This window comes from Pantherophis guttatus, chromosome 2, assembly GCF_059756535.1.
Source record: "Pantherophis guttatus breed Tessera chromosome 2, ASM5975653v1, whole genome shotgun sequence".
Classification (NCBI taxonomy): Eukaryota; Metazoa; Chordata; class Lepidosauria; order Squamata; family Colubridae; genus Pantherophis; species Pantherophis guttatus.
Genome location: NC_142064.1, coordinates 227,045,409 through 227,070,024, shown reverse-complemented (window position 1 = coordinate 227,070,024; position 24,616 = coordinate 227,045,409). Strand labels below are relative to the sequence as shown.

The window sequence follows — 24,616 nt, the reverse complement described above, 5'->3', positions numbered from 1 at the left end:
TGTACTTAAACTCATATTGACAGCAGACATCTGCTTTTAACTCTAGAAAAGTGAATTTAGACTAACAGAGTTGGAAGGGACCTTGGAGGTCTTCTAGTCTAACCCCCTGCTTAGGCAGGAAACCCTACACCACTTCAGACAAATGGTTATCCAACATCTTCTTAAAAACTTCCAGTGTTGGAGCATTTACAACTTCTGGAGGCAAGTTGTTCCACTGAATAATTGTTCTGTCAGGAAATTTCTCCTTAGTTCTAAATTGCTTCTCTCCTTGATTAGTTTCCACCCATTGCTACTTGTTCTTCCCTCAGGTGCTTTGGAGAATAGCTTGACTCCCTCTTCTTTGTGGCAGCCTCTGAGATATTGGAACACTGCTATCATGTCACCCCTAGTCCTTCTTTTCATCAAACTAGACATACCTAGTTCCTCATATGTTCTTCATATATTTTAGCCTCCAGTCCCCTAATCATCTTTGTTGCTCTTCTCTGCACTCTTTCCAGAGTCTCCACATCTTTTCTACATCATGGCAACCAAAACTGGATGCAGTATTCCAAGTATGGCCTTACCAAGGCATTATAAAGTAGTATTAACACTTCACTTCAAGTGCTGTTTGTGCATTTCTTATCAATTGTGGCATACAAGTTGAGGCTAAAAAAGTTAAGAAAAAAGGAAAAGCTCCTTGACCTTACTGCAATACTGAAACATCCTGTGTCATCTATGAGATGTAGCATTAGGCCCACATCCTGTGAAACTCATGCACATTAGTTTGTTGTCATAATAGCATGCAGTATAAAAGACACCAAACAAATTGTGGAATATCACTAACATTTTGTGCCTCCATGTGCATCTTTCTTTGGATTCCAGGGACTTTTCCTCAAAAATCTGGGAGTATGACTGAGGTTAGTGACCTAGAGGATGATTTGACTGATTCTCAGAAAACTAGCAAGCTCTCTGAGGTGTATTCCACCACGATCCCTAGTGTGGATAGTGCTATGGAATCCTGGGATGGTTCGGGTATTGACACAGGCTATGGAAGCCAAGGTAAGTTGAACTTCCTGTTCCTTTGTGTGAGTATGTGTGTCAATACACACCCTTTATTGTAATTCATTTCTGATATTTGTATCCTACAACTATGTTATGGGTTTTTGAGGGTCTTTCAAAAAACAATGTGTCTGTTCAACTAGATTGACTATATCCCTGCTGTACTTACCATTGACACTATTATGAAGTCAGGTCACTCAAAACCTTAAAAGAAAGTTCATCAAAATACCAAACAAACATCAGTTCCCTGTATTTCCAACAGATGGTGAGCAATTGCCTCAGTAATGTTGGAAAAAAGTATATTAAGTTTATAGGGTTTATACAAGAGTGACAACTTGTGCTGGTCTCACACAAAATTCACGTGCAGCAGGGTACACTCTCTTCTATGGCCTTGGCCAATTGGATGTATTTCAATAAGTTGCTCAACAAAGGATAATATTTACTTTACAAATGTACAAGTAGTACATTCACTAGAATGCCTTCAAAGGTTACTCTTCTCTACCTGGCCCTCTCCAACTTCATTGCGCTACAATTCTCATAGTTTCCAGCTAGCGTGACAATGTCATGGTAGATGGGAATAATTGAGGATGGAGGAATGATGAAAACGAGAGATGTGTGTTATACATACAGTAGTGGCCAAAATTGTGGAAACCTTTTGGGAAAACTGTATTTTCTAAAAATTTTCTAAAATAACACCACTTTTTTTGGAGTAGTACCAGGGTGATGGTGGCGGGTGGTTCGGAGAACCAGTAGCAAAAATCCCTGCGTGTCCCCCCCCCCATGCCCAGCTGAGCCACGCGATCATCAGAGGCTGTTTTTTTTACTTTTAAAAGCATTTTTTCTACAACCTCTTTGGCTGAAAAAATGCTTTTAAGAGTGAAAAAAAAAAGCCTCTGATAGGTCAGAAGCTTTTAAAAGCATTTTTTCTACAACCTCTTTGGCCGAAGAGGTTGTAGAAAAAAATGCTTTTAAAAGCCTCTGACGATCCCAGCTTAGTTGCCTGGTCATCAGAGGTTTTTAAAAGCATTTTTTTACAACCTCTTCGACTGAAGAGATTGTAGAAAAAATGCTTTTAAAAGTAAAAAAAAAAAAAGTTGGCCACGCCCACCCAATCACATTACCCCCCCACCAAACCACACCCACAGAACCTGTAGTAACAAATTTTACATTTCACCACTGAGTAGTACCATAAAATTATATATCAATGGAAAGATAATTTAATCAAAAATGAAATGCACTAACTTTTATGAAGGATTTGCTATTAGAATAGCAGTTACAGTATAAAGAAGAAAAGTGAAACACATAGAAACAATTAGATACAAAAATTATCACCATAGAAAAAAAAGAGATGCAAAAATTATCACTATGGCAGTTAATACTTAGCTGAGTAACCTTTTGCATGGATTACGGCCTTACAACGTCTTCCCATGGAGTGAACCAGGTCTTTTAGTTCTGCAGCTGTTATAATTTGAAACCAAGATTGAATGATTGCTTCTATTAACTGGGTTTTATTGCTGAGTCGCTTCTGACTAACAAGTTTCTTTAGACGGCTCCATAGATTTTCAATTGGGTTAAGGTCTGGGCTAATCCCAGGCCATTCCAGCAGTGGAATATGATTATCTTGAAACTCCAAAAAAAGGTGATGTTATTAGCCATTAAACCTCAAAAATACAATTTTCCCAAAAGGTTTCCACAATTTTGGCCACTACTGTACCTAAACATATATTAATACTAGGCATGATGAATACACAATGCATTCTACAATTGGCCTGTTCTTTTTTTCCTCTTTTTTTAACAAGAAGATAAGAAATGTTCTCTTTCTCACTCTCTCTCTTTTTTTTTTTTCAATTTGACCAGGTCAGAATAATTTTAGGATATAGAATTCTTTGTTGACTATCGCAATTGGGGATGTAGTGATGAGGCATGCAAATCACAATATTAAATTAAATCTGGACCTTTTTATTATTCCATTCTATAAATTTCTCTTGTTTTCATGGATGCTATGATTCATTCTACAAAGATATACACTTTGTTTACGGATGTTTGCATATGGAATGAACAAATTGTTTTGGCAGTCACCCTATCCTAAGTATTGGGAATGCTGTGGATGGCATTCCTTCACTCATTTCAAGCCAGTTGCCAAAGAAAACTGATCAGGGTGATGTGGTTAGGACATGGGATATAATGATCCAAAACTGAAGGTTAGAAGTTCATTTCAAACCATAGAAACCCACTAGGCATTTCACTATCCTACTTCACAGGATTATTTTTCTGGAAATACTGTTGGAAAAGAAAATGAAGCAGTTTGCTGCCTTGAAATTCTGGTGGAAATGAGCAAAGGAGTGGCTGGAATAATTGCATAAAAGAGGAGGAAAGCTTTTGATTGCATAATTATGGTGACCACCTTGAGTTTTTAAAAATCTCGTCTCCACAAACCCCTCTGTCCACAAATTTCTAATATTAACTAACAGCCTTAAACATCTTTTTACGGGGGAAATTGGGTATCACGAGCAAATAAATGGACAACACATACACTAGAGGAAGAAAACACATGCTTCTGAATACTGCCCATCTCACATTGTAGCAGAATGAGGGGCCTGTTAGCCATCTCAGCTGAAAATGCCATTTTCTGCCTCATCGTCATTTTGCTTCCTTTTTGTATGTGTATTTCCTCTACTTTCCTTCCCTGCTTTTTCATTATCCTCTTGAGTCTCTGGTCTCTCATTCATCCAAATTCATGCATTTTTCTCCAGTTTTGCATTCCAATTCTGAGAAATTTTCCTTGAAACCTTTCTGGTAGTAATAAATCAATTCTTTAGCAATGATGAATCCTTAAATAAATCAGTTTGCTTAAATTTTGAAGAAATAGGAAATTGTCTAGTTGGCTAGCTAGTTATTTCTTCTTCTCCCACCACTTTCTGATCCTTTAGAACAGTGGTCCCCAACCCCCGGTCCGCGGACCAGTGCCGGGCCGTGGAGTACCTGGCACTGGGCCGCGCAGTGGCCGGGAGACATGAACGCTGCAGCGCAAAGGCTCCTGGGCCGTGCGCAAAAGCTCCTGGGCCGTGCGCAATGGGCCGTGCGCAAAAGCTCCTGGGCCGTGCCCCCACCCCTGCGCGCGCTCAGCGGGCCGCGGCGATAAAAAGGTTGGGGACCACTGCTTTAGAACAATCCTGGATGTTATCAAACTGAGAGATGGGCAGTATTTTAAAGTGGGCATGCTTCCTTCATTTATTGTCTTGACATTGGGTGATTATCATATGACCCCAGAAAAAGACACATCTTCTTTAAGGCAAATATGATGTAGACCCGTCCCTCCCCCCCAAGTCCCAATAAGTATGTCTAGTGGTGAAAGGATCAGATTCCCATCCTGTTATTAAGAGCTTTTAAGGTAATATAAGATTAACACATGTCAATAATAATAGTTGATACAGGAAATCTGTTGACTAGCAGAGCAGAATTTTTACAGTCAACTCATATCACTTTCCGATTATCTCTTTTATTCATTAAACATGAAACACAGTCAACTGATCATTTAAAAATGTGTTACAAATACCATTGACTGGTGCTAATGGTTGATACGGGTTGCTGCCGGTGTCCTAGGTATCAACCAAGTATCTTCTTAAAATAGATGATGTTCCGAGTATTGCACTTTTTTGCAGTTCCGCTGGTGTTATTGCAGGAAGCTGCAATTTCTTGATGTGTTTTGTAAAATTCTTGGACATGATACCAAGTGCCCCGATGACAATGGGTATCACCGTTACATGTTTCATCCATAGCCATGTAATTTTGATGGCCAGATCGTGATATTTCATGATTTTTTTCCAGTTCTTTTTCTTCGACTCTGGCATCTCCTGGTACAGCAATATCGATAAACTGTATGCTTCGGCACTCAACAACCATGATATCTGGCATTTGGGTTCCAAATTATTATTATTATTATTATTATTATTATTATTATTATTATTATTATTTACTTTATTCATTAAACATGAAACTCAGTCAACTGAAGATTCAAAAATACATCACAAATACCATTGACTGGTGCTAATGGTTGATACCGATTGCTGCCAGCATCTATCAACTGAGTACCTTCTTAAGATGTACAATGTTCCAAGTAGCGCAGTTTTTTGCAGTTCTGCTGGTGTTATTGCAGGAAGCATTATTATTATTATTATCATCATCATCATCATCATCATCATCATCACCATCATCATCATCTTCCTCTAGATGCTTTGCTAGAGAAAGTCCTGTGTGACTTGACTGGAACATTTCTTCATTTTCGCAGCTGTCCAGCATATTTAACATTTATTTAATAGACAAGAGGAGCTTTTTCTAGTGTTCAGGTCAATCCCACACTTCATTCCCAGTTTTGCTGACCAGAAGCAGTTCCATAAATGAAAACACACCAATGGATTTCTCATCCAGTATAATTTTCTCAGCAATAGCAATCAAATAATCTCCTTCCTCTTCTTGTCATCTTTTCCCTCTTCCCCAATTCCAGTGGGTACTTACTTGCCTCAGGCTGTCGGCATTGCGCTTCATCCCCATGAATGGAGATCCAGCAGGCAGAAAAGCAGCACCCCTCCTGGAGACACCAGGAAGAGCTACCCTTTTACACACGGCGGTTTCAATGAGGAAGACTGGGAGAAGCCGAGCAGGTATGTCTGGCTCTTTTGGGGAAGGACAGGGGAGAAATGAATGCATATTGTTATCTATTGCAAGAATCAAACATTCAGACATGCTTGTTTTAAGTGTAATTGAAATGATTCATTTCAATGGAATAGGCTTTCAATGAGCCTCTTCTACTCCAAACTCTAATTCTCACTGTCAGCACAAATGATTATTAAAGCATTTGAAAGTAGTGGCTTTGCTGAGTTAAACGTTGATAGGAAACCTCAATAAAAAAATGTAATGTGTACATGGCAATTGTGTAAATGGATGAAGCATCCCTGTCTTAAACAAACATTCATATTTATGCTTTGCAATGCCCATGCATTTCAGGCTGCAGAGTTTTCAAAATGCATGAATTAAGTGAGAAGGAATTAACAATTTAGAATCCAGTAGTTCTCATGAAATAATGGAAATTTGCTTCCAAGGGAATGACTGCATTCTACTTTCAATATATTTGAAAGTATGCCCTTGAAGACATATGCTATTAGGGGCACCGACAGATTTTTATTAATACAGTTGCACACCAACTGGATTGGCTTTTTTTCAAATGTACAATGCTGCACAAAGACATTTCCCCCACAAAGGTGATGTCTAATTATCCTTGTGGGTAAAAAAGGTCAACAATTACTGTAAGAAGATGAATAATATCTCCCAATAGGGCCACTATTGTTCATGCCAATCAGAATTTCATCACATTCTTACATTCATGGATTTCTATCAGTATGAATGTTTCTACCGCCACAAGATGATTATCAGCAGTCCAGTGAATTTATCTTTAAAGTGTTTGGATCTACTTCTAGTTCTCTGAAAATGGAATACATTATACAGAACTAAGCTTGTGTTTGTGTTTTGTAAACACAATGGAGATTGCAAGTAGAACAACAACAGAAGCATCCTCAGAATCCATTAGTTTTGGCAAAATGATGAAAGCAGCATTTTATCATGATGATGCAAGCTTCCCCCCACCCCTTATGTGTATGCAATATAATAATGCATGTCCAAAAGAGACAAATGCTGCTTTTGTCATTTTCCTCCCTCTTTCTTCACTCCAGTTTCTGTGGAATAAAATGCACTTGATGTTCTGAAGTCAACATTTAGCCTCCTTTCAATGTTCCAGTTTCCATTCTGGCGAATTGCTTGGAAGATGATAGTCTTGTTATTCAGTGTTCTACATCTGATCTTGGAGCATCAAGATTTTAATGGCCAGCTGCAAGGGTGTCTGCCAGGTATGGTTGAAAAAGTCAAGATGGCAGCCACAACAATGGGATTAAAGCTCCACCTGGTTTTTTTTTTTTTTTTTTTTTTTTTGATGTAAGTGTTATGCTGAAAAAAAGGGTGGTGCATTGCTCACATTATCATGGCCTCCATCTTAGCTTTTCTAACCACATCTTGTGATGTCCTTGGCCCAATGTGAAAATTATTCAGATTGCATGGTTATATGTCTAAAATTATCTATTGATTTTCTGCTTGTTTATTTGTGTAAGAAAAATGTAATACACTTAGAACCACACGTGCAAAGCAATGTCCCCGTACTGAAAGCTAATTTCCAGTCATCCTTGTTGATTGAAGTGTTCCCTATTTACAACAGCAGAGACAGTTCTAGAATTGAGTTTAAACTGTTACCCGGTTTTATTTTTGTCCAGTTTTCTTGGTTCAATTGCTTGAAGCTGCCAAGGAGACAGAATTGGTTTTGTTTGATATCTCAGGGATACTCTATTTAAGAATGGTCTTCAGCCAAAGGGCCTCAAATTGTTTGGATCACAAATCTTTGAGGTGGAATTCTGAAATGCCAACATGGTGGATGGACATGAAGACAAAGGCAGTCTGAGATAAAAGAACTCCATAACGAAGGATTGGAGGGTGGTGGGAGAAAGAGATTGAAATGAGCCGTTAGAAGAACAACAAAAAGCAATGGCATAATATTTTTTTAAAAAAAGGTCTCAGTTCAACATTCTGTCTATTTCTGTCACAGTTTTTTGTAGTGTGAAACCATTAAAACAATAATCATTCCCTTGGCATGGATTTCCAAAACCATTTCATGACTTTAGTTCATTTGTAATTCCTGTTTTCCCTTTCAAAACGAAGAAGTGACACTTCAATCTGACGTGGGGCTTCTTGGAGGAAGAATGCCAGGGCTTGCTATCTGGTTCTCTGACTTAGAAAACTGACTAAAGCAAAGATTGTTGTTTTTGTGAATCAAAGATCCTTGCTTTTCCTGGCACTGAAGTCCAGTTCATCTCATGTTAGGGTTGCAGAAAAGATTCTGCTTTCTTTGGCACAATTCCCCCTAAATGTAAGGCCTTCTTCTTCTTCTTCTTCTTCTTTCTTTCTACTTCAGAGGAAATGGCGGCCCCTTATCTCTTAGAAAGAAGAGAGTAAAACATAAAACGTTACAATACAATTTGGTGACAGCTAGAACTTCTTTCTTTCACAAAGAAAGGACTCTGCCACTTAATTTTCAAGCCCTCAAGATTTAAATCTAGTCCTGTTTTTTGCCGTTCCACCTGTAAATTTTGGTATATTGTAGTGTAACTGAATCTGAGGAGAATTCCTGTAGCTCTTTTATATATTGGGAGGGGCTTTATCCCCAGCAGAACAGAGTATCTTAAGACACTTCTTAGCCTAATCATGGGGCTGTTTCCCCGTGATAGTTCTTAGCCCTTCTTGGTTATTCTATACCCTAATATCCTAGTTGGGTTGGTTAGTTAGTTAGTTAGTTAGTTAGTTAGTTAGTTAGTTAGTATTTATTTATTTATTTATTTATTTATTTATTTATTTATTTATTTATTTGCCATGTTTCCCCGAAAATAAGACCCTGTCTTATATTTTTTTGAACCCTGAAATAAGCACTTGGCCTTATTGCCATGCACTCAAAAGCCCAATTGGGCTTATTATCAGGGGATGTCTTATTTTGGGGAAAACAGGGTATTTGTTTGTTTGTTAGTTTGTTTGTTTGTTTGTTTGTTTAGCCACCTCCAACCTGGTGCCGACTGGTTTTGTTAACTACAACTCCCAGAATTCCCCAATCAGCCATTGAACATGATGGCTAGGAGTTCTGGGAGCTTCAGCCCAAACACCTGTGAGAATGTACATGGAAAAGTTACATCAGATGATTGGACTAGTGGTTGCCGATTTACCCATCTTTTTTTTTTTAAGAGGGATGGATAACAATAAGCACAACTCTTTCTGCGCTACCAGAATATACTTCTCACCATAGTTTTGAGTTGTAAACTGTTGGAAATAAAAATATTGAACAATGAACGTAAGAACTGAAACCTATGTGGTTTTTACATACAGGCCCTGCTCAGCCTTCTGTATGAAACCATGCTAATTACAGGTAGTCCTTGACTTACAACAGTTCACTTAGTGACATTTGAAGTTTCAATGGCATTGAAAAAAAGCTTTTCACATTTATGACCATTGCACCATCCCCATGGTCACGTGATCAAAAGTCAAACATTTGGCAATTGGCTCATATTTATGACGGTTGCAGTGTCCCGGGGTCATGTGATCCTTTTTGGCAATCTTCTGAAAAGCAAAGTCAATGGGGAAACCAGATTCACTTAATAACAATTGTAAATGTAAACAATCCTGTTACTACCTAAATAACTTCAGTGATTCAGTGTGGCAAAAAAAGATCATGGGGCAAGGTTCACTTAACAACTGTCTCACTTAGCAACAAAAATTTTGGGTTCAACTGTGGACATAAATTGAGGACTACCTGTATTTAATTGCTTGCCTAATCTAGAGAAAATCATTTTTATATACATCTTTTTTACATGATATGCTCCCCTAGAGACCTGATGTATTTACCATTTTCTCACCATGTCCGTTACCCTCTGTGTTTTTCTCTCTCTTCTCAGGTGTTCTGTGTCTCAGATCTGAATTCTGTCCCATCCGCCTTTGTACTAACAGTCTCTGAGGCTCCTGGTTTACCCATCATGCATCTTTTTTTTTCCTTTAATTCTCTATTTCACCAAAAAAAAAAACCACCACACGTCTTCCTAAACCTACAATCTTCCTACAGGCACTTCTTAACTTTCCCTCTTGAACTTGACATTGCTACTCCAGTTTAATTCTTCCTTTTGAAGGACTTTTGCCCCGTTAGTGAAAGTGCATGGAGGTTCTGTATTTGGACTCTTTCTTGCCTGAAAAATTCATGTTGTTTGCTTTTGTATATGAAGACTCTGCCAAGTCTCTGCTTTTACTGGCGAGCCACTTGCTGTAGCCTTGAAGCTTCCATCCTGCTCCAGAAGAGTGCTGACAATCTTTGGTTCCTACGTTACAACAGATATCCCACCTGCCAAAATGGCCTTGAGATGCCACATGAGGATAATTTTTGGCGCGTTTTTGGAGAAGCTTTGGAGGACTTGGAAACGTGCGGCCAATCGGAACTTTTGAGGGAGATTGAGGTAATGAATCTTCAAAAGCGGGCATGCCTAGCACTGCTATGCCTGCTGTGCTTTTCCCCTTTGTGCTTGTGAGCGTGTCTCAACCTGTGGTGTAGAGAGCAGAGAGCAAAGGCAGGGCCAACAATTTGTACTACCTTTACAGGTACAGTAGTCCTCGATTTACAACAGTTCATGTAAGGCCCATTCAAAATTACAGCACTGGAAAAAAAAGCGACTTTCACTTACGGCCATTGCAGCATACCCATGGTCATGTGCAGTGGTGGGATTCAAGTAATTTAACAACCAGTTCTCTGCCCCAATTATTTCTTCCAACAACCAGTTTGCCAAAATGCTCAGAAAGTTAACAACTGGTTCTCCCGAAGTGGTGCGAACTGGCTGAATCCCACCACTGGTCATGTGATCAGATGCTTAGCAATTGACTCAGATTTATGATGGTTGCAGTATCCTGGGGTTGTGTGATCACCTTCTGTGACCTTCTGATAAGCAAGCTCAGTGGGGAAGCCCAATTCACTTAACAACCATGCTACTAACTTAACAACCGCAGTGATTGACTTGACAACTATTGCAAGCAAGGTTGAAAAATGGGGTTAAATTCACTTAACGACTATCTCAGGAACAGAACTTTTGGGCTCAATTCTGGTCATATGTCGAGGATTACCTGTACTCTGTTTAGTGGCTCAAGCAGTTTTGTGTTTCCATTCAAAGTCAGGTCTCAAGTAACTTACAGGGTACACTTGGTTTCTGAGAGTAAAATATCCTTCTCACACTTTCTGCTTGTGGACCACTAAATGGATGTTCAGAAAAGGCAGGGACCAGCCAATTAAACCAACATTCCTTCCCAATGTTTTTTGGCTTGAAAAACATGGGACTTGTTTGGAACGTGGGACCTTTTTAAGCAAATGAAATAATGTTTATGGGTGCCTTGTGGCTGTCTTTGGGTACATCTTCCTATCCCTCTATTTTTAAGGGTTTTCTTAAACTAAATTTTGTAAAACACAAAAAACAAAATCCTCCCTCCAAGTATTGATTTGCTCATTGATTTACTTTATGCACCACTTGCCATATAAAGATTGGGGCCAAATGCCCTCCAGCTCAACGAAACTGCAGTTTGGGATCTGCATCACTGCATTTCCTATTTATACATTTGTGTTGCTTGTGTGAGATCACAGTTATATTTAACTCAAGGTGGACTTAACATTTGTAACAGCTCTGAAGATTTATCCATATTGTCAGTTTCCCGTATTTTAGTACTCACATTGCTATATTTATTATCACTTGAACACTTCAGTGAACTGGTTTTCAAATGAATCCCTCTTTGCAAATGACTAACTACAGTCCAGCATGATAAGTAACAGAAACAAAGAACCTTAGAAACGTTTTTTTTTTAAATGCTGTGTGTAAACTAGAAACAGCAGACACCAGCACTAATGCATCCTGTTGTAAAAAGCAGGCAGGTTGGCAATATTGCAATTTTTTACCCTTCCTGTTAATGTTACCGTCTCTAGGACTCCATGTAGAACTAAGAAAAAGACCCCATAGAGTGTCAGCCAGCAGTTTATGGGTTCCACAGAGAGAAATCTCTTAATGGAAATTGTGAAGGGTTTGCCCTACAGATTCTCATGGCATCAAAGGAGCTGACAATAGCAAGAGAATTCCAGGAGACTGTGCTAAGCCTTCTTTCTTTCCACATCAAGATACAGGGGCAGTTGCACCTAGGGACTAATGCCATAAAGTTTAGGGGGCAACAGTGTGATGATCCAGGGCACGGCACGGATTTAACACAAACAGCTGGTAGTTCAAACTGCCCCTTTATTGCTCCAAAGCCCCCCAAACGCTCCCATGTTTCTGGTAAGTCCCAGAGCAGAGTGAGAACAAATCCCCACACAAACCTCAAGCAGCCTCTGGCTGCAATTAGTCCAGCTCAGTGCTGTCTGCATCAAGGCTGCACGGCAATAAATCCCAAATGTATTTGGCAAAACAAGAGCCAAGCAAGGAGTTCAGGGAGCAAAAGATTCAGATAATTAGTCCAGAACACCAACAAAGAATGCAAAGACTCTTGGCAAGTTAAAATGTCGGCACACAACACTTCAGGAACTCAGTGTTTGTTCCCGACAAATGCCCCTCCCCATGGCATCTCCTTAAGTCTCATTCCTCAAGTGTGCCTGGTGAAGCTCAGTGGGGCACTCTCCTTGTGCGTGGCCTGCTCCATCTGCACTGATCATGTCTTCTCTGCACTCTCCAAGCCCTTGCATTAGGAGGAGGTGGTTCTTGCTCTTTGTCTGAGCTCTTTCTCTCCTCCCTGCCTTCAGGCCTTACTAATTCCGAACAGCCTTGCCTGGACTGACTCTGCCCTTCCCCAGTTTCCTCCAAGGCCAATGGAGCTGCCCTCTTACTCACTGTCAGTTCTTGTTCCAGTTCATCTTTCACCGCAGATTCAGACTCCGAAGGGGGCATGACAAACAGTTAGATACGAGATGCAAGAAATAAGCAACAAAAATATTTGATTTATTTCTGCAGTTTTAATAATCAATCCCCACTCAGACTATACAGTAAACATACATACCATCCCATAACCAGGCTGCCAGGCTTTGCTGTGGAATCAAGGAAGATGGTATGCAGCAGGTAGACAACCCGGATCAGAAGTCTTCTAGTGAAGTCCTTGACTCCATTCTCTCTGCTGTTACTTCCTTCAGCATTTCATACACTGTTCGTGAGCATTGTCTCTTGAGTGCATGCTTCCTTTTTCAGTTGAATTTGCCGTTCAGTTATTTTCAGACACGTACTCATCTAAACCACTTCCTATTACTTGTTGACCTTAGAATAACTGGTTTTCTGTTATTGCTAAGCAGTTCTTGTCTACCTCATAGTGACACAGAGTTCGCTATGACTTTCCTTTGATTCTTTCCTTAGGCTTTTTATAATAATAATAATAATAATAATAATAATAATAATAATAATAATAATAATAATAATAATAATAATAATAATAATAGTAAGAAGAAGAAGAAGAAGAAGAAGAAGAAGAAGAAGAAGAAGAAGAAGAAGAAGAAGAAGAAGAAGAAGAGGAGGAGGAGGAGGAGGAGGAGGAGGAGGAGGAGGAGGAGGAGGAGGAGGAGGAGGAGGAGGAGGTGGAGGAGGTGGAGGAGGGGAATGTGGGAAGAAGACAAGATTTAGGCAACAAGTGGACTGCTGGCCAGCTGACTGGAGCTGATTACAGGGAAAGCTACAGACCAGACCAACAGGTGGACTCACCAGTGGTCCACAGACCACAGATCAAGGGCCACAGATATAAAGAAAGCAACAACCTGTCAGATAGGTTGTAGAATATAGACTATGTTCCCCAAAATTCAGAATAACCTTTTATAAGGTTGGTAGTCAAGCTGCTTGACATGCCTTTCATAACATTGCTCAGGCAAAATCTGGATTTGCTATCCTTTTTCAACTTGAAAGATGATTCATGACTTGTTTGGAACAATCAAATTCCTTTTAAACCCAAGGACAGCTACTCTGCACACAGGGCAACATGACTTGGAACATTGCAACAACGCTGTGTGTCTTCAAATAGTCTGCTGGCTGTGCGTCCCAATGGACATTTCTCATAGCCACAGAAGCCTGTGGATACAGTATGTGACAAAGCTTAGACAGAAATTGCCATTCAGTAGCAAACACATCTGAAGCATATTGATCATTGTGACATACAATGTCTCAGAATATCTTTGTTTGCCAGTGTATTCTTGTCTCTCTTTTGAAGGAGAGAATGCTAGGTTTGTGTAACAGTTGGGAAAATGTGAGATTACCTTAGCAGAGCTCTGGGTATTTGTTGGAGAAAGGCAGAATTTAACATCTGCAGTGCTGAAGGTTTTCATTTTCATATCAACATGGAATTCAGAAGACTCCCTTTTTTCTTGCAATACCAATAAAGGAGAATATGTGTAGCTCAGAGTTGAAATGAGGGGTCCTTGGTGCTCTCTGAGATTGCTTGTTTTCTTGGCAGATGTTTCATTACCCTAACTAGGTAACATCATCAGTGCTAGTAAGGAGTGCTGTTTGCTGTCAGTTTATATTCTGGTGTCTTGCCTGTCTGTGTGAGTTGGGGCAGTCTTAGAAATTCTTTGGTTGCCCTGTTTACTGCTTTTTTTTTTTTTTTTTTTTTTGCAATGGCTGTTCCCATTCTAGTGTTTTTCTTTGTTTGTTTTTGTCTCCTATAGGCATCCATCATGGCTGGCAGTGTACATAATCTGAGCCTTGATGGGGGCAAATTGCCCAGGAACTCTCTGAACCAGTCAGGACTGAGCCCAGCAAGGAAAAGCAACCCCAAGAGCTCAGGTGAAGGGCAGGACAACAACAATGTGACCCCTACTAAGAATGACAAGAATTTGGAGATAAAGACAATAAAGGATGAGATTCAAGAAATCATGTCTCCGACTCCTCTTGAGCTGCATAAGGTGTGTGTGCTTGTATACGTGCATGCTGAATAATGGTTTCATAGCAGGGGTGGGTTCTACTTACCTTTACTACCGATTCACAACGGGGTCACGCACGCGCATGTGCAGAAGCTTCCATAGGAGTCGGAGGGCAGAGCCTCCCACCGGTTTTACTACTGGTTCTATAGAACCGGTGTAAACCAGGGGCAACCCACCACTGTTTCATAATGAGTTTGGCATCTGTGGGATAATCTCTCGTGACTCTAGTATTTTATTTTACTTTTTAAAAAAAACAGTTAAAGAAAATACAGTGGTTGCTTCACTGACTGCTTCACTATGTTTGAGCACCAAATAGTAGGAAGTGGAGCATTCCATTGAACCCAGAGCATCAAGTGTCCTCCTGTAAGGATTCAGCCTCTCCTCTCAATTCTTAGAACAATGCTGACTTAGATTAACAGAGTTGGAAGGGGCCTTATAGGTCATCTAGTCCAACCCCCCCCCGACTCAAGCAGGAGACCCTATACCATTTCTCACAGACTTAGATAACAGCTCAAGTGGTTAAGGTTAGTCTCTCCATCTCCAGAGAAGCTGTGTAAAATCATAAAAACTGACCAAGTATAAGGCAGTCTCCAGTGACAAGAGAAGCAGCTTTTATGTGCCACTAGTATCAAAAGAATGGAGTTCCCCACATGCCTGGTATAAGAATGTCTAAATGTCTATGGAGGTTCTCAATCATCCAGGTCATGATTGTCCCAAAGGTCCTTTTTCAAAAGGCCTTTGTTTTTCCTTGAAGATGTTTTGCTTCTCATCCAAAAAGCTTCTTCCGTTCCTCTCTCAGATAGAGTGCTAATGACCATAAGACTGCAAGGAATATAAATCCTTCCATTCTCCACCATTCAGTCAGAACTGAAGAAGCTTCTTGGGTGAGAAGCGAGACATCTTTAAGGAAGAACAAAAGAAGAACAAAGTCCAGTTGCCTTTTGAAAAAGCAAGGGATTGAAATAAGAGAATGTCTGCTATGTTTTTCATAACTGTCCAAATATCATTTTATTGCTGGCAGCCAGAGACTGGGGGAGGATTCCTATACTGGACCCACAATGATGTTTTCCTTTTCTGGTGTTTATCATTCTGAAAAACTGAGGGCTCAAAATACAAATTCTGTGGTTATCATAGATATCTAATGACATGTAAACCATTAACCCCTTTGCATGGGAATATTTACTCTGGCGCCAGCCTTTCCCACAAGACTTTTGGTTACTGGAAATACTTCAACATTTAGTTAAAAAGCAAGGACTCTATTTACATAATCAAGGGTTCATTTGAGAGCAAGCTGAGGCAACCTGTTTTAAACTGGATAACATTCCCTTTATTTGCTTTTTTGTCTTACTTCTCAAAACTAAAACTAACCATACTCTGTATAACAAGCAAATTTGTGGTATTTTATTATTATGGACAGTTATTAGAAAACAATCCTAATTCCCCCATCTTTGCTTTTATTTTATTACTTCAGTGAATTTGTCTCTGTGGGCCTTCCAAGATGTGAAATCTGCCTTATACCACTTTTACAGACCTCTTTAGTTCTCCAGTTGTTTTTCTGAGGGGTAATAACCCAGCAGGAGTCATGATATTGTATTGAGAAATTAAGAAATTCAATAAAATATGGGTGGTTTTATTTATAATAAATGTGGAGACTAATCCTGGCATTTTGTTTAGGATTATCAAGTTAAAAGTGTCCAGTTAGGTCTTTGAGTCAAAGCTCCTTGCTCAACTCAAAGCATCCACAACAAGAGGCTGACCAACCTCCACTTATAAATATTAAGTGAATAGGAGGCCACTGGGTGTTTAATTCTACCATCACATTGTTACTACTTTTACCTCTAATATTCTGTTAGATATTATCTTCCTATAGCTTGGATCTATTATCCAAGTCTTAATTTTGGTGTGTCCTTCTTTCAAATATTTAAATACTATCATATTCCTCCTAATTGGATAAACATTCCCCAATTCCTTCACTCTTTCTTCAAAGAATGTTATTCTTAGCCCTCTGATTATCTTCATTGCCTTTCTATAAACTATCAGTTTCTCTGAATCCTTCTTAAATGCTGGGCCCAGGAGAAGACATTGTTGGAGGTGAGATTGGACTAAAGGAAGAAAAAGTGGAGCAATTCTCACAATTTGAAAATTGAACTTCTGTAACGTTTAAAATTGAATTTCTCTTTTTGTCAGCCACATCACACTGCTACTATTTATTCCATTTTCAATCAACCATTATTCCAGTATTTTATTAATGCCTTGTTATCAAGCTAGATATTCTCCATCCTGTTACCTATGCATTTGATTTCTCTTTAGAGTAATGAATGCTGCATTTTTCTCTAATTTCATTCTGTTAGTTTTAGCCTCTTCTCTAGCATCAAGTTTGCTCCTGTGCTTTTTCCTATCTTCTAAGATACTAGCTATCCTACCAATTTGGTGTCATTTGGTAATTTGATAACAAGCATTCCTTAAGCATCCCCTCTGTCTCTTCAACAATCCATTCAGAAAAAATGAAATTAAATACAATAAAATAAAATACATATTCACACCCACTTACCTCCCTGCATAGTACAAGGCCTAGGAATGAATCTCATTTGACATCAATTTGATGAGGAACACTTAATGAATTTTTGAATCAAGTGTCAAAAGTTAATCTCCGTATACTTAAAAGCCAACTGTCCAGTCCACCTAACCCACATTTAGCTAGTTTGCTAATTTAAAATGTAATGGATTACTTTTTCAAATTGTCTGCAAAAACTGGTACATAGAAGTACATCTACATCACTTCCTCAATCTATTTAGAAAGGTAATTGATGAGAAAAAAAATATATGGTATAGCAATATTTGCTGTTGACAAATTTATGTTGACTTTTGTTAATTGCTTTTAATTTAATATATGGATAAGCTCTAAGAAATTAACTAGCTTATTACCTGAATGTTTAATCCAATAGCTTGGAAGCAGGTCTTGAATTCTTTCTGTTGCTATCCAAACCTCTGACTTCTAAAGGAATTCTTGCCTCTGCCTTCCTGAAATTAATTTTAGTTGAAGTCTTTTGGAATATACACCTGATTCAACAGAAACACGGCTATTCACTAAATAGAAAAATAGCAACTTTAAGGCTGTAATATTTAGGGCCCCCATTAGCATTCCTGATTGCAATATAGATATATGCTGTTTTAATTAGTAATATGAATTCTACATTTTTGTACTAAATGCCTTTGTGGAGAAAATAAAATCATAACTCTTTTGAACAACTTTATTTTTCCTTAAAAAAAAAAAAAGCACTTTACATAGTAGGTAGTTATATTTTTATTCTCTGCCCTGAGAGTTCCTTCAACCAGGCAGTTTTCAAAATATATGTCCCTTGTTCAGCAAGATGGTTTCATTTCTCCCACCAAGCTTAGTGCCTTATAAGTGTCAGAGTTCCAAGTAACACCCCCAATGAAAGAAGACTCCAAGGCCAGACGTTCCTCAAAGTTCCATTTTATTAGAGATGTCATATTGGCACATCTGGGAAAACCTGAATCTGAAAGCTTCCAGGTTTTCCCCACCCAAAAGAAGTCCAAGTCCCTGCCCCAGCACCCACATGTCCATCACATGGTCCAATCAATGCACCGTCCCAACTGGAGATGTCTCCCAGTCACACCACTCCAGGGGCAGGGCAGAATGTCCTTGACTCTCAGAGAAAAGAATATTGTTATGGCTAGATAACTCTCCAACTCCATACAATTCCTCCTCCCAGTTTCCCACAGCATTAAATGTGGCAGCCCTGAAGATCCAAAGTAAAAGATGGCTTCCAGGACTGACAATAAGAGGGTTAGAAGGAAAGAAGAGGCAGATAAGGAAACTTTTATGGCCTCAGCTGGCCATCAAATACCTGCTCTGTAATAACCTTTTTCCACTCTTTTCATAGATAATTTGCAGTATGTTGGCTAAAACCCAAGTGATTTCACCCAGTGAGTATTGATCGTTAACTTGTCCAACTCTGGCATTCCAATCCAAAAAAACCTGCATCCCTGTTACAAAAGACCATTCACCCTAACTCAACATATACTCAGGTTTTGAAAACAGTAGCATGTTTTAACCTTACTTCCTTCTCTCATTCTGTTTCCCTAATTAGAAATCTTTCTCCTTTCTTGCCTTCTTTTTAATCTCACCTAAGCCTTTCCTCATCTCCAGTGAGCACCATAGAGTTACCTAAATACTTTGCATAACTAATAACTCTCTTTTGGTTGTATCTAAATTTCTGATTGCTTCTTTACTGGCTTTTTCATAGCCAAATTCTCTTTTTAGCTTTAGGATGAATTGTTTTTGGGTTAAAATTCCTGATATGTATCATTTGGGAGTACATTGTGGGCAGGAAGAAGGGGATCGTATGAAGAGGACAGGCCATTCCAATGAACAGAAAAAGATCATTTGACAGTATATTATCAAAGTTCCTTCCCCATTTTTCTTGAACACGGCATAGCTAATGATACCAATTTTGACACCAAAGGATTGTCCACTTTTCAGTTTTTAAGGAACAAAGAGCACTTTTGGAATTTGGAACACACCAGAAGGCCTGTCCCTAGGTAGCTTGACCATTAATATGGCTGTCATGTTGGGAGCCATTTACCAAATAAGACGAACTGGTGAGGATGTTCTTAACTCCAGCTCTGATCTTTCTCCCCCACCTCAGGGGTATCTTCTACTTTTTTCCAGCTCAGTTTGTCTTTTGAGATAAAAACGCAACACAAATACTGAAATGCACTGGATTGTGGTGAACACCCTCCTTCTTTTAAAAGAATAAATCTGAACGCATATGGAACCAAAGGAATTCTTAGAATAATTATGATACTAATACCTTGTTTTGAAATATATCAACCTCCCATTAACAAAAATAAATAAGGGCTCTAACGAATGTGAAAAGGTGAGTGGATAAGGAAATGATTGGTGTCCAGAGCATATTGGAGACCTCAGCATTGAAGATAAAAGGCTTAATGAGTGGAATCTATAAAATATTGTTGGAGGAAGAGGAGAGGGGAAATTTAGGAAAGATGGTATGGGAAACCGATTTTATATCTTCCAATAGTGAGAGTAATGCTACTCTCACTATTGGAAGATATAAAATGTAAAAAAGAGACTAAAGAATTGATAATAAATTTGTTGACCGTAGCAAGGTTAATGATTTCTAGGAACTGGAAGACACAAGGTGATTATAGTTTGGAAGAATGGTATAAGGAAGTAGGGGTTATTGCCATAAGTGATAAATTGACTTGCAACTCCAGGCTGTTATCAACACTGCCTCTTTCAAGGCAGCGGTCATTCCCCGCTGCCTTGAAAGAGGCGGTGATGAGGCCTCTCCTCAAGAAGCCATCCCTGGATCCGGCAATATTGGCCAACTATCATCCTGTCTCCAACCTTCGCTTTATGGCGAAGGTTGTTGAGAGTGTGGTCGCGCGACAGTTTCCACAATTCCTGGAGGAAACATCTTATCTAGATCCGTTCCAGTCTGGTTTCAGGTCTGGGCACAGCACGGAAACGGCATTGGTCGCATTGGTTGATGATCTCTGGAGGGCTTGGGACAGGAGTTGCTCCTCTGTTCTGGTCCTGTTAGATCTCTCAACGGCTTTTGATACCATCGACCATGGTATCATGCTGCACCGGCTGGAAGAGTTGGGGGTGGGAGGCACTGTGTTGCGGTGGTTCTCCTCCTTTCTCTCCAACCGGTCGCAGTTTGTGTTGGCAGGGGGGCAGAGGTCGACCTCGAGGCCTCTCATCTGTGGAGTGCCGCAGGGATCGGTCCTCTCGCCCCTTCTGTTCAACATTTATGTGAAGCCACTGGGCGAGATCATCCGTGGCTTCAGGGTGAGATACCACCAGTACGCTGATGACACCCAGCTGTACATCTCCACCCCAGGCTACCCCAACGATGCCCTTGAAGTGATGTCCCAGTGCCTGAAGGCTGTGCGGATCTGGATGGGGAGGAACAGGCTCAAGCTCAACCCTTCCAAGACTGAGTGGCTGTGGCTACCGGCATCCCGATATAGTCAGTTGACTCCATCACTGACTATTGGGGGCGAGTCTTTGGCTCCCACAGAGAGGGCTCGCAATCTGGGAGTCCTCCTGGATATGCAGCTGTCCTTAAAGGAACATCTGACGGCTGTAACCAGGGGAACCTTTTGTTAGGTTCGCCTGATTCACCAGTTGCAGCCCTGTCTTGATCGGGATTCCCTGTGCACAGTCACTCATGCCCTCGTCACCTCTCGCCTTGACTACTGCAACGCTCTCTACATGGGGCTCCCCTTGAAGAGCACCCGGAGGTTCCAACTGGTCCAGAACGCAGCAGCACGGGTAATGACGGGAGCAGCATGGTGCTCCCATGTAACACCGCTCCTGCGCGAGCTGCACTGGCTTCCGGTGGTCTTCTGGGTGCGTTTCAAGGTGTTGGTCATCACCTTTAAAGCGCTCCATGGCATAGGGCCTAGCTATATTCGAGACCGCCTGCTGCGTGCGCTCCCACAGAGAGGGCCTCCTCAGGGTGCCATCAGCCAAACAATGTAGGCTGGTGACCCCCAGGGAGAGGGCCTTCTTTGTGGGGGCACCTACCCTCTGGAATCAGTTGCCCCCAGAGATAAGCAGAATCCAAGACCTCAGTGCCTTCCGTCGTGCCCTTAAAACCCATTTTTTCCAGCAAGCCGGGCTGGCTTAAGAAGAAATTTTTAAATGTTTTAATTGGTTTGTGATTTTTAATTTTGGGGCCAAATTTATATATATATTAATTGTTTTTTAATATTTGTATTTCATGTTCTTAATTCTGGCTGTACACCACCCTGAGTCCTCAGGGAGAAGGGCGGTATATAAATTAGAAATAAAATAAAAATAAAATAAATAAAATAAAAATATTAAAGTAAGGAGGGGCATAATGAAAGTAAACGAATTCAATGGAATCTGGAAACAGTTCCTAAAATATGTGTTTTCTGGAGGAAGAAGGATACCACCACCAGAAGAAGCCTTAAGATTCTGGAAGCAGGAATGATCCCGAGGGGTGGGGGAGCACTTGTTGATTGTTTGTATTGTGTATATTGTTATATATTACATATTATGATTCATGTATGTTATGTATGTTAATTTCTTTTTTATATATGTTAATAATAAAAAAATATGAAAAAAAGAGAGAGAGAAAAAGGAGGATAATTAGTGATAATACAGTCAAAGATGATCCACTTTTAATGACCCAAAGCCAATCACAGACTTTGCATCTTTCAGACTGACTTGTGTAGTTACTGCATGATGCAGTTTTGAAATACCTGCAATAAGCAGATGGGGTTGGGTGGCTGAATGCCTAGTCAGCAAAGCTTTCAAGGTTAATACTGAGTAGTTGTGAAATGCTCAAGCTAAGGGAATACAGGAGTTTAATTACCTTTATATACCTATATTATTTTTATTGACATGTAGATAACTGAGGTTCCTGCACATAAGTGTCTTCTATTCATCTAGGAAACATGGTTTCTATTGGCTTCATGATTGTTCTAAATAAAGCAGTGTCACATTTCTGGAGCGGGATAAAAGTTGTGTTATCTGGGTTCATGGGCACAAATCTATGGGTGATTCAGTTAAAAATTAAAAATGTTCCTGCAATACAAGAAGTTTACAGGCCTTATTTACCCGTAGTCTGATTTTCCTTCAAGGAAAAGAAAGCAGTAAACCTTGGTAAGGCATCTCACACCTCTATTTTTTTTTTTAACAAGCTGATTAAATAGTTCAGGTTGAGAAAGAGTAAATTATCCCATGGTGTAAGGTTTTGAATTCAAGTCTTCAGGGTCTAAAAAATAAACTAGAGTGGTACTATGGACACTTCATGTTGCCCATGTTGTTGAATGTCTATGGAGATTTTCAGTCATCCAGGTTATGGTTGTCCCATTGGTGCTTTTGCAAAAGGCAACTGGACTTTGTTTTTCCTCTTTTTTTTCCCTGAAGAAAACTGAAGAAGCTTCTTGGATGAGAAGCAAAACATCTTCAAAGAAAAAGAAAGTCCAGTTGCCTTTTGAAAGAGCACCTTTGGGACAACGAAGTTGTTGAATATTTTATAATGTCCCTCTCCCTCTTGTCTAATCTACATCTTGTACACCCAACTTCATTTTTACCATCATCCTAATTAAAATTGCCTTTTCCTATAGATGACAATTTACAAGGATCCCGAAACTGAAGACTTTGGGTTCAGTGTCTCTGATGGCTTGCTAGAAAAGGGTGTCTATGTGAATATGATCCGTCCAGGTGGGCCAGCAGACCAGTGTGGACTCAAGCCTTATGACAGAGTCCTCCAGGTAATCAATCAGGGATGGGGGAAGAAAAATGGTTTCTTAAAAGAGTTGTTAGATGTGTATGCTCATCTAAAAGTCATTGGCTACCTGTGATTATTGAGATATCCCACCTGAGACATGCTTACCTTCCCTCTTTCTTCACATTGTTTAATTTCACCCACAGTAAGGCAGCTATATTTGTATCACTCATTTAAAATTATGTCTGTGTTCTTAAATCTGGCCTTCTGTAGAGATTCTCAGTCATCCAGGTCATGGTTGTCCCAAAGGTGCTTGTTCAGGAGGCAACTGGACTTTCTTGTTTTTTTCTTTTGAAGACGTTTCGCTTCTCATCCAAGAAGCTTCTCCAGCTTCTTCAGAGCTGAAGAAGCTTCTTGGATCAGAAGCGAAACGTCTTCAAAAGAAAAAAAAAACAAGACTGTCCAGTTGCCTCCTGAAAAAGCACCTTTGGTGACAAAGCTGGCCTTCAATTCTAGAGCACTAGCATTCAGCTAAACTTTTGCTCCATAATTCTGTCCCTTCTGCACCACCCCGTCATCATGCTGAGAAAAGCCACTTAGTTATTTTTAATTATTTTTTTGCTCATTGTCTTCTCCATCGTTCCTCCCGAAGGAGCCCAGTGCAATAAACAAAAAGAAAGAACAAGCAATCTTCAATAAAGCAATTAGATAAACAAGCAACCATAAAAGCAAACGGAAATGGCAGTAAGCAATAAAAACATTCCAATTAAAACAAAATTCATGTTAAATATGCAACAAATCTCTCTGATTTGTCTGGGCGATGGAAGGTTGGAAGGACAGATGGCTTTCCCTTCCGGCACAGAAGAAATTAAAAAACAGCTGGTGAAGGGAGTAGCGAAACAAGGTCATGATTGCAGCTAATTTCTTTTTCCCTCTGCCTTAGCCCCAAAGAAAAACTTTCCCTCACCTTGTTGTTTATCACAGGGAGGAATTTGTTTTTAAACCAGCAAGAAGGGGAAAGCACATAAAGGGAGTAGCCAGCTTTCTTTTCTACACTTCTTGATTATCTCAGAAATTAGTTACTGGTAGTCCTCAACTTACGATCACAATTGAGCCCAAAATTTATGTTGCTGAGACAATTGGTAAGTGGGTTTTGCCCCATTTTATGACCTTTCTTGCCACAGTTGTTAAGTGAATCATTGCAGTTGTTAAGTTAATAGCAATAGCACTTAGATTTATATACCGCTTCACAGTCCTCTCTAAGCAGGTTACAGAGTCATCATATTGCCCTTAACAATCTGGGTCCTCATTTTACTGACCGTGGAAGGATGAAAGTCTGAGTCAAAGTCTTGAGCTGGTGAGAATCAAACTGCTGGCAGTTTGCAGAGTTAGCCTGAAATACTGCAGTATAACCACTGAGATACCACGGTTCTAGTAACCTGGTAGTTAAATGAATCTGGTTTCCCCATTGACTTTGCTTGTCAGAAGGTCGCAAAAGGGGATCACATGACCCTGGGATGCTGCATCCGTCATAAATATGAACCAGTTGCCAAGCATCTGAATTTGGACCACGTGACCATGGGGATGCTGCATTGGTCGTAGGTGTGAAAAAAGTCATAAATCACTTTTTTCAGAGCTATTGTATCTTTGAATGGGCACTAAATGAACTGTTGTATGTCGAGGACTACCTTGATTCAAAACTTTGCTAGACAAGATGAAAGAGGCCATTGTTTTTTTTTCCTGCCAGTTAGCCTCTCTCCTTTCTCTGACATCT

General features: G+C 39.9%; 1 protein-coding gene across 13 annotated transcripts in view; it reads left to right on the top strand.

Annotated features, from left to right (window-relative positions):
• The window catches only part of GRIP2 (glutamate receptor interacting protein 2), a 507,637-nt gene that overhangs the window by 478,385 nt on the left and 4,636 nt on the right, over nucleotides 1–24,616 (top strand). For 11 of the 13 annotated variants that reach the window (XM_034431563.3, XM_034431558.3, XM_034431559.3 and 8 more), the window contains 5 exons: nucleotides 862–1,038; nucleotides 5,543–5,699; nucleotides 10,004–10,124; nucleotides 14,333–14,569; nucleotides 22,742–22,888. In XM_034431563.3, coding sequence (XP_034287454.2) covers nucleotides 862–1,038; nucleotides 5,543–5,699; nucleotides 10,004–10,124; nucleotides 14,333–14,569; nucleotides 22,742–22,888 — 839 coding nt within the window. Of the gene's footprint in view, nucleotides 1–861; nucleotides 1,039–5,542; nucleotides 5,700–9,575; nucleotides 10,125–14,332; nucleotides 14,570–22,741; nucleotides 22,889–24,616 lie in introns of all 13 variants that reach the window. The other 2 variants (XR_015731671.1, XR_015731670.1) reach the window with 2 other exon arrangements.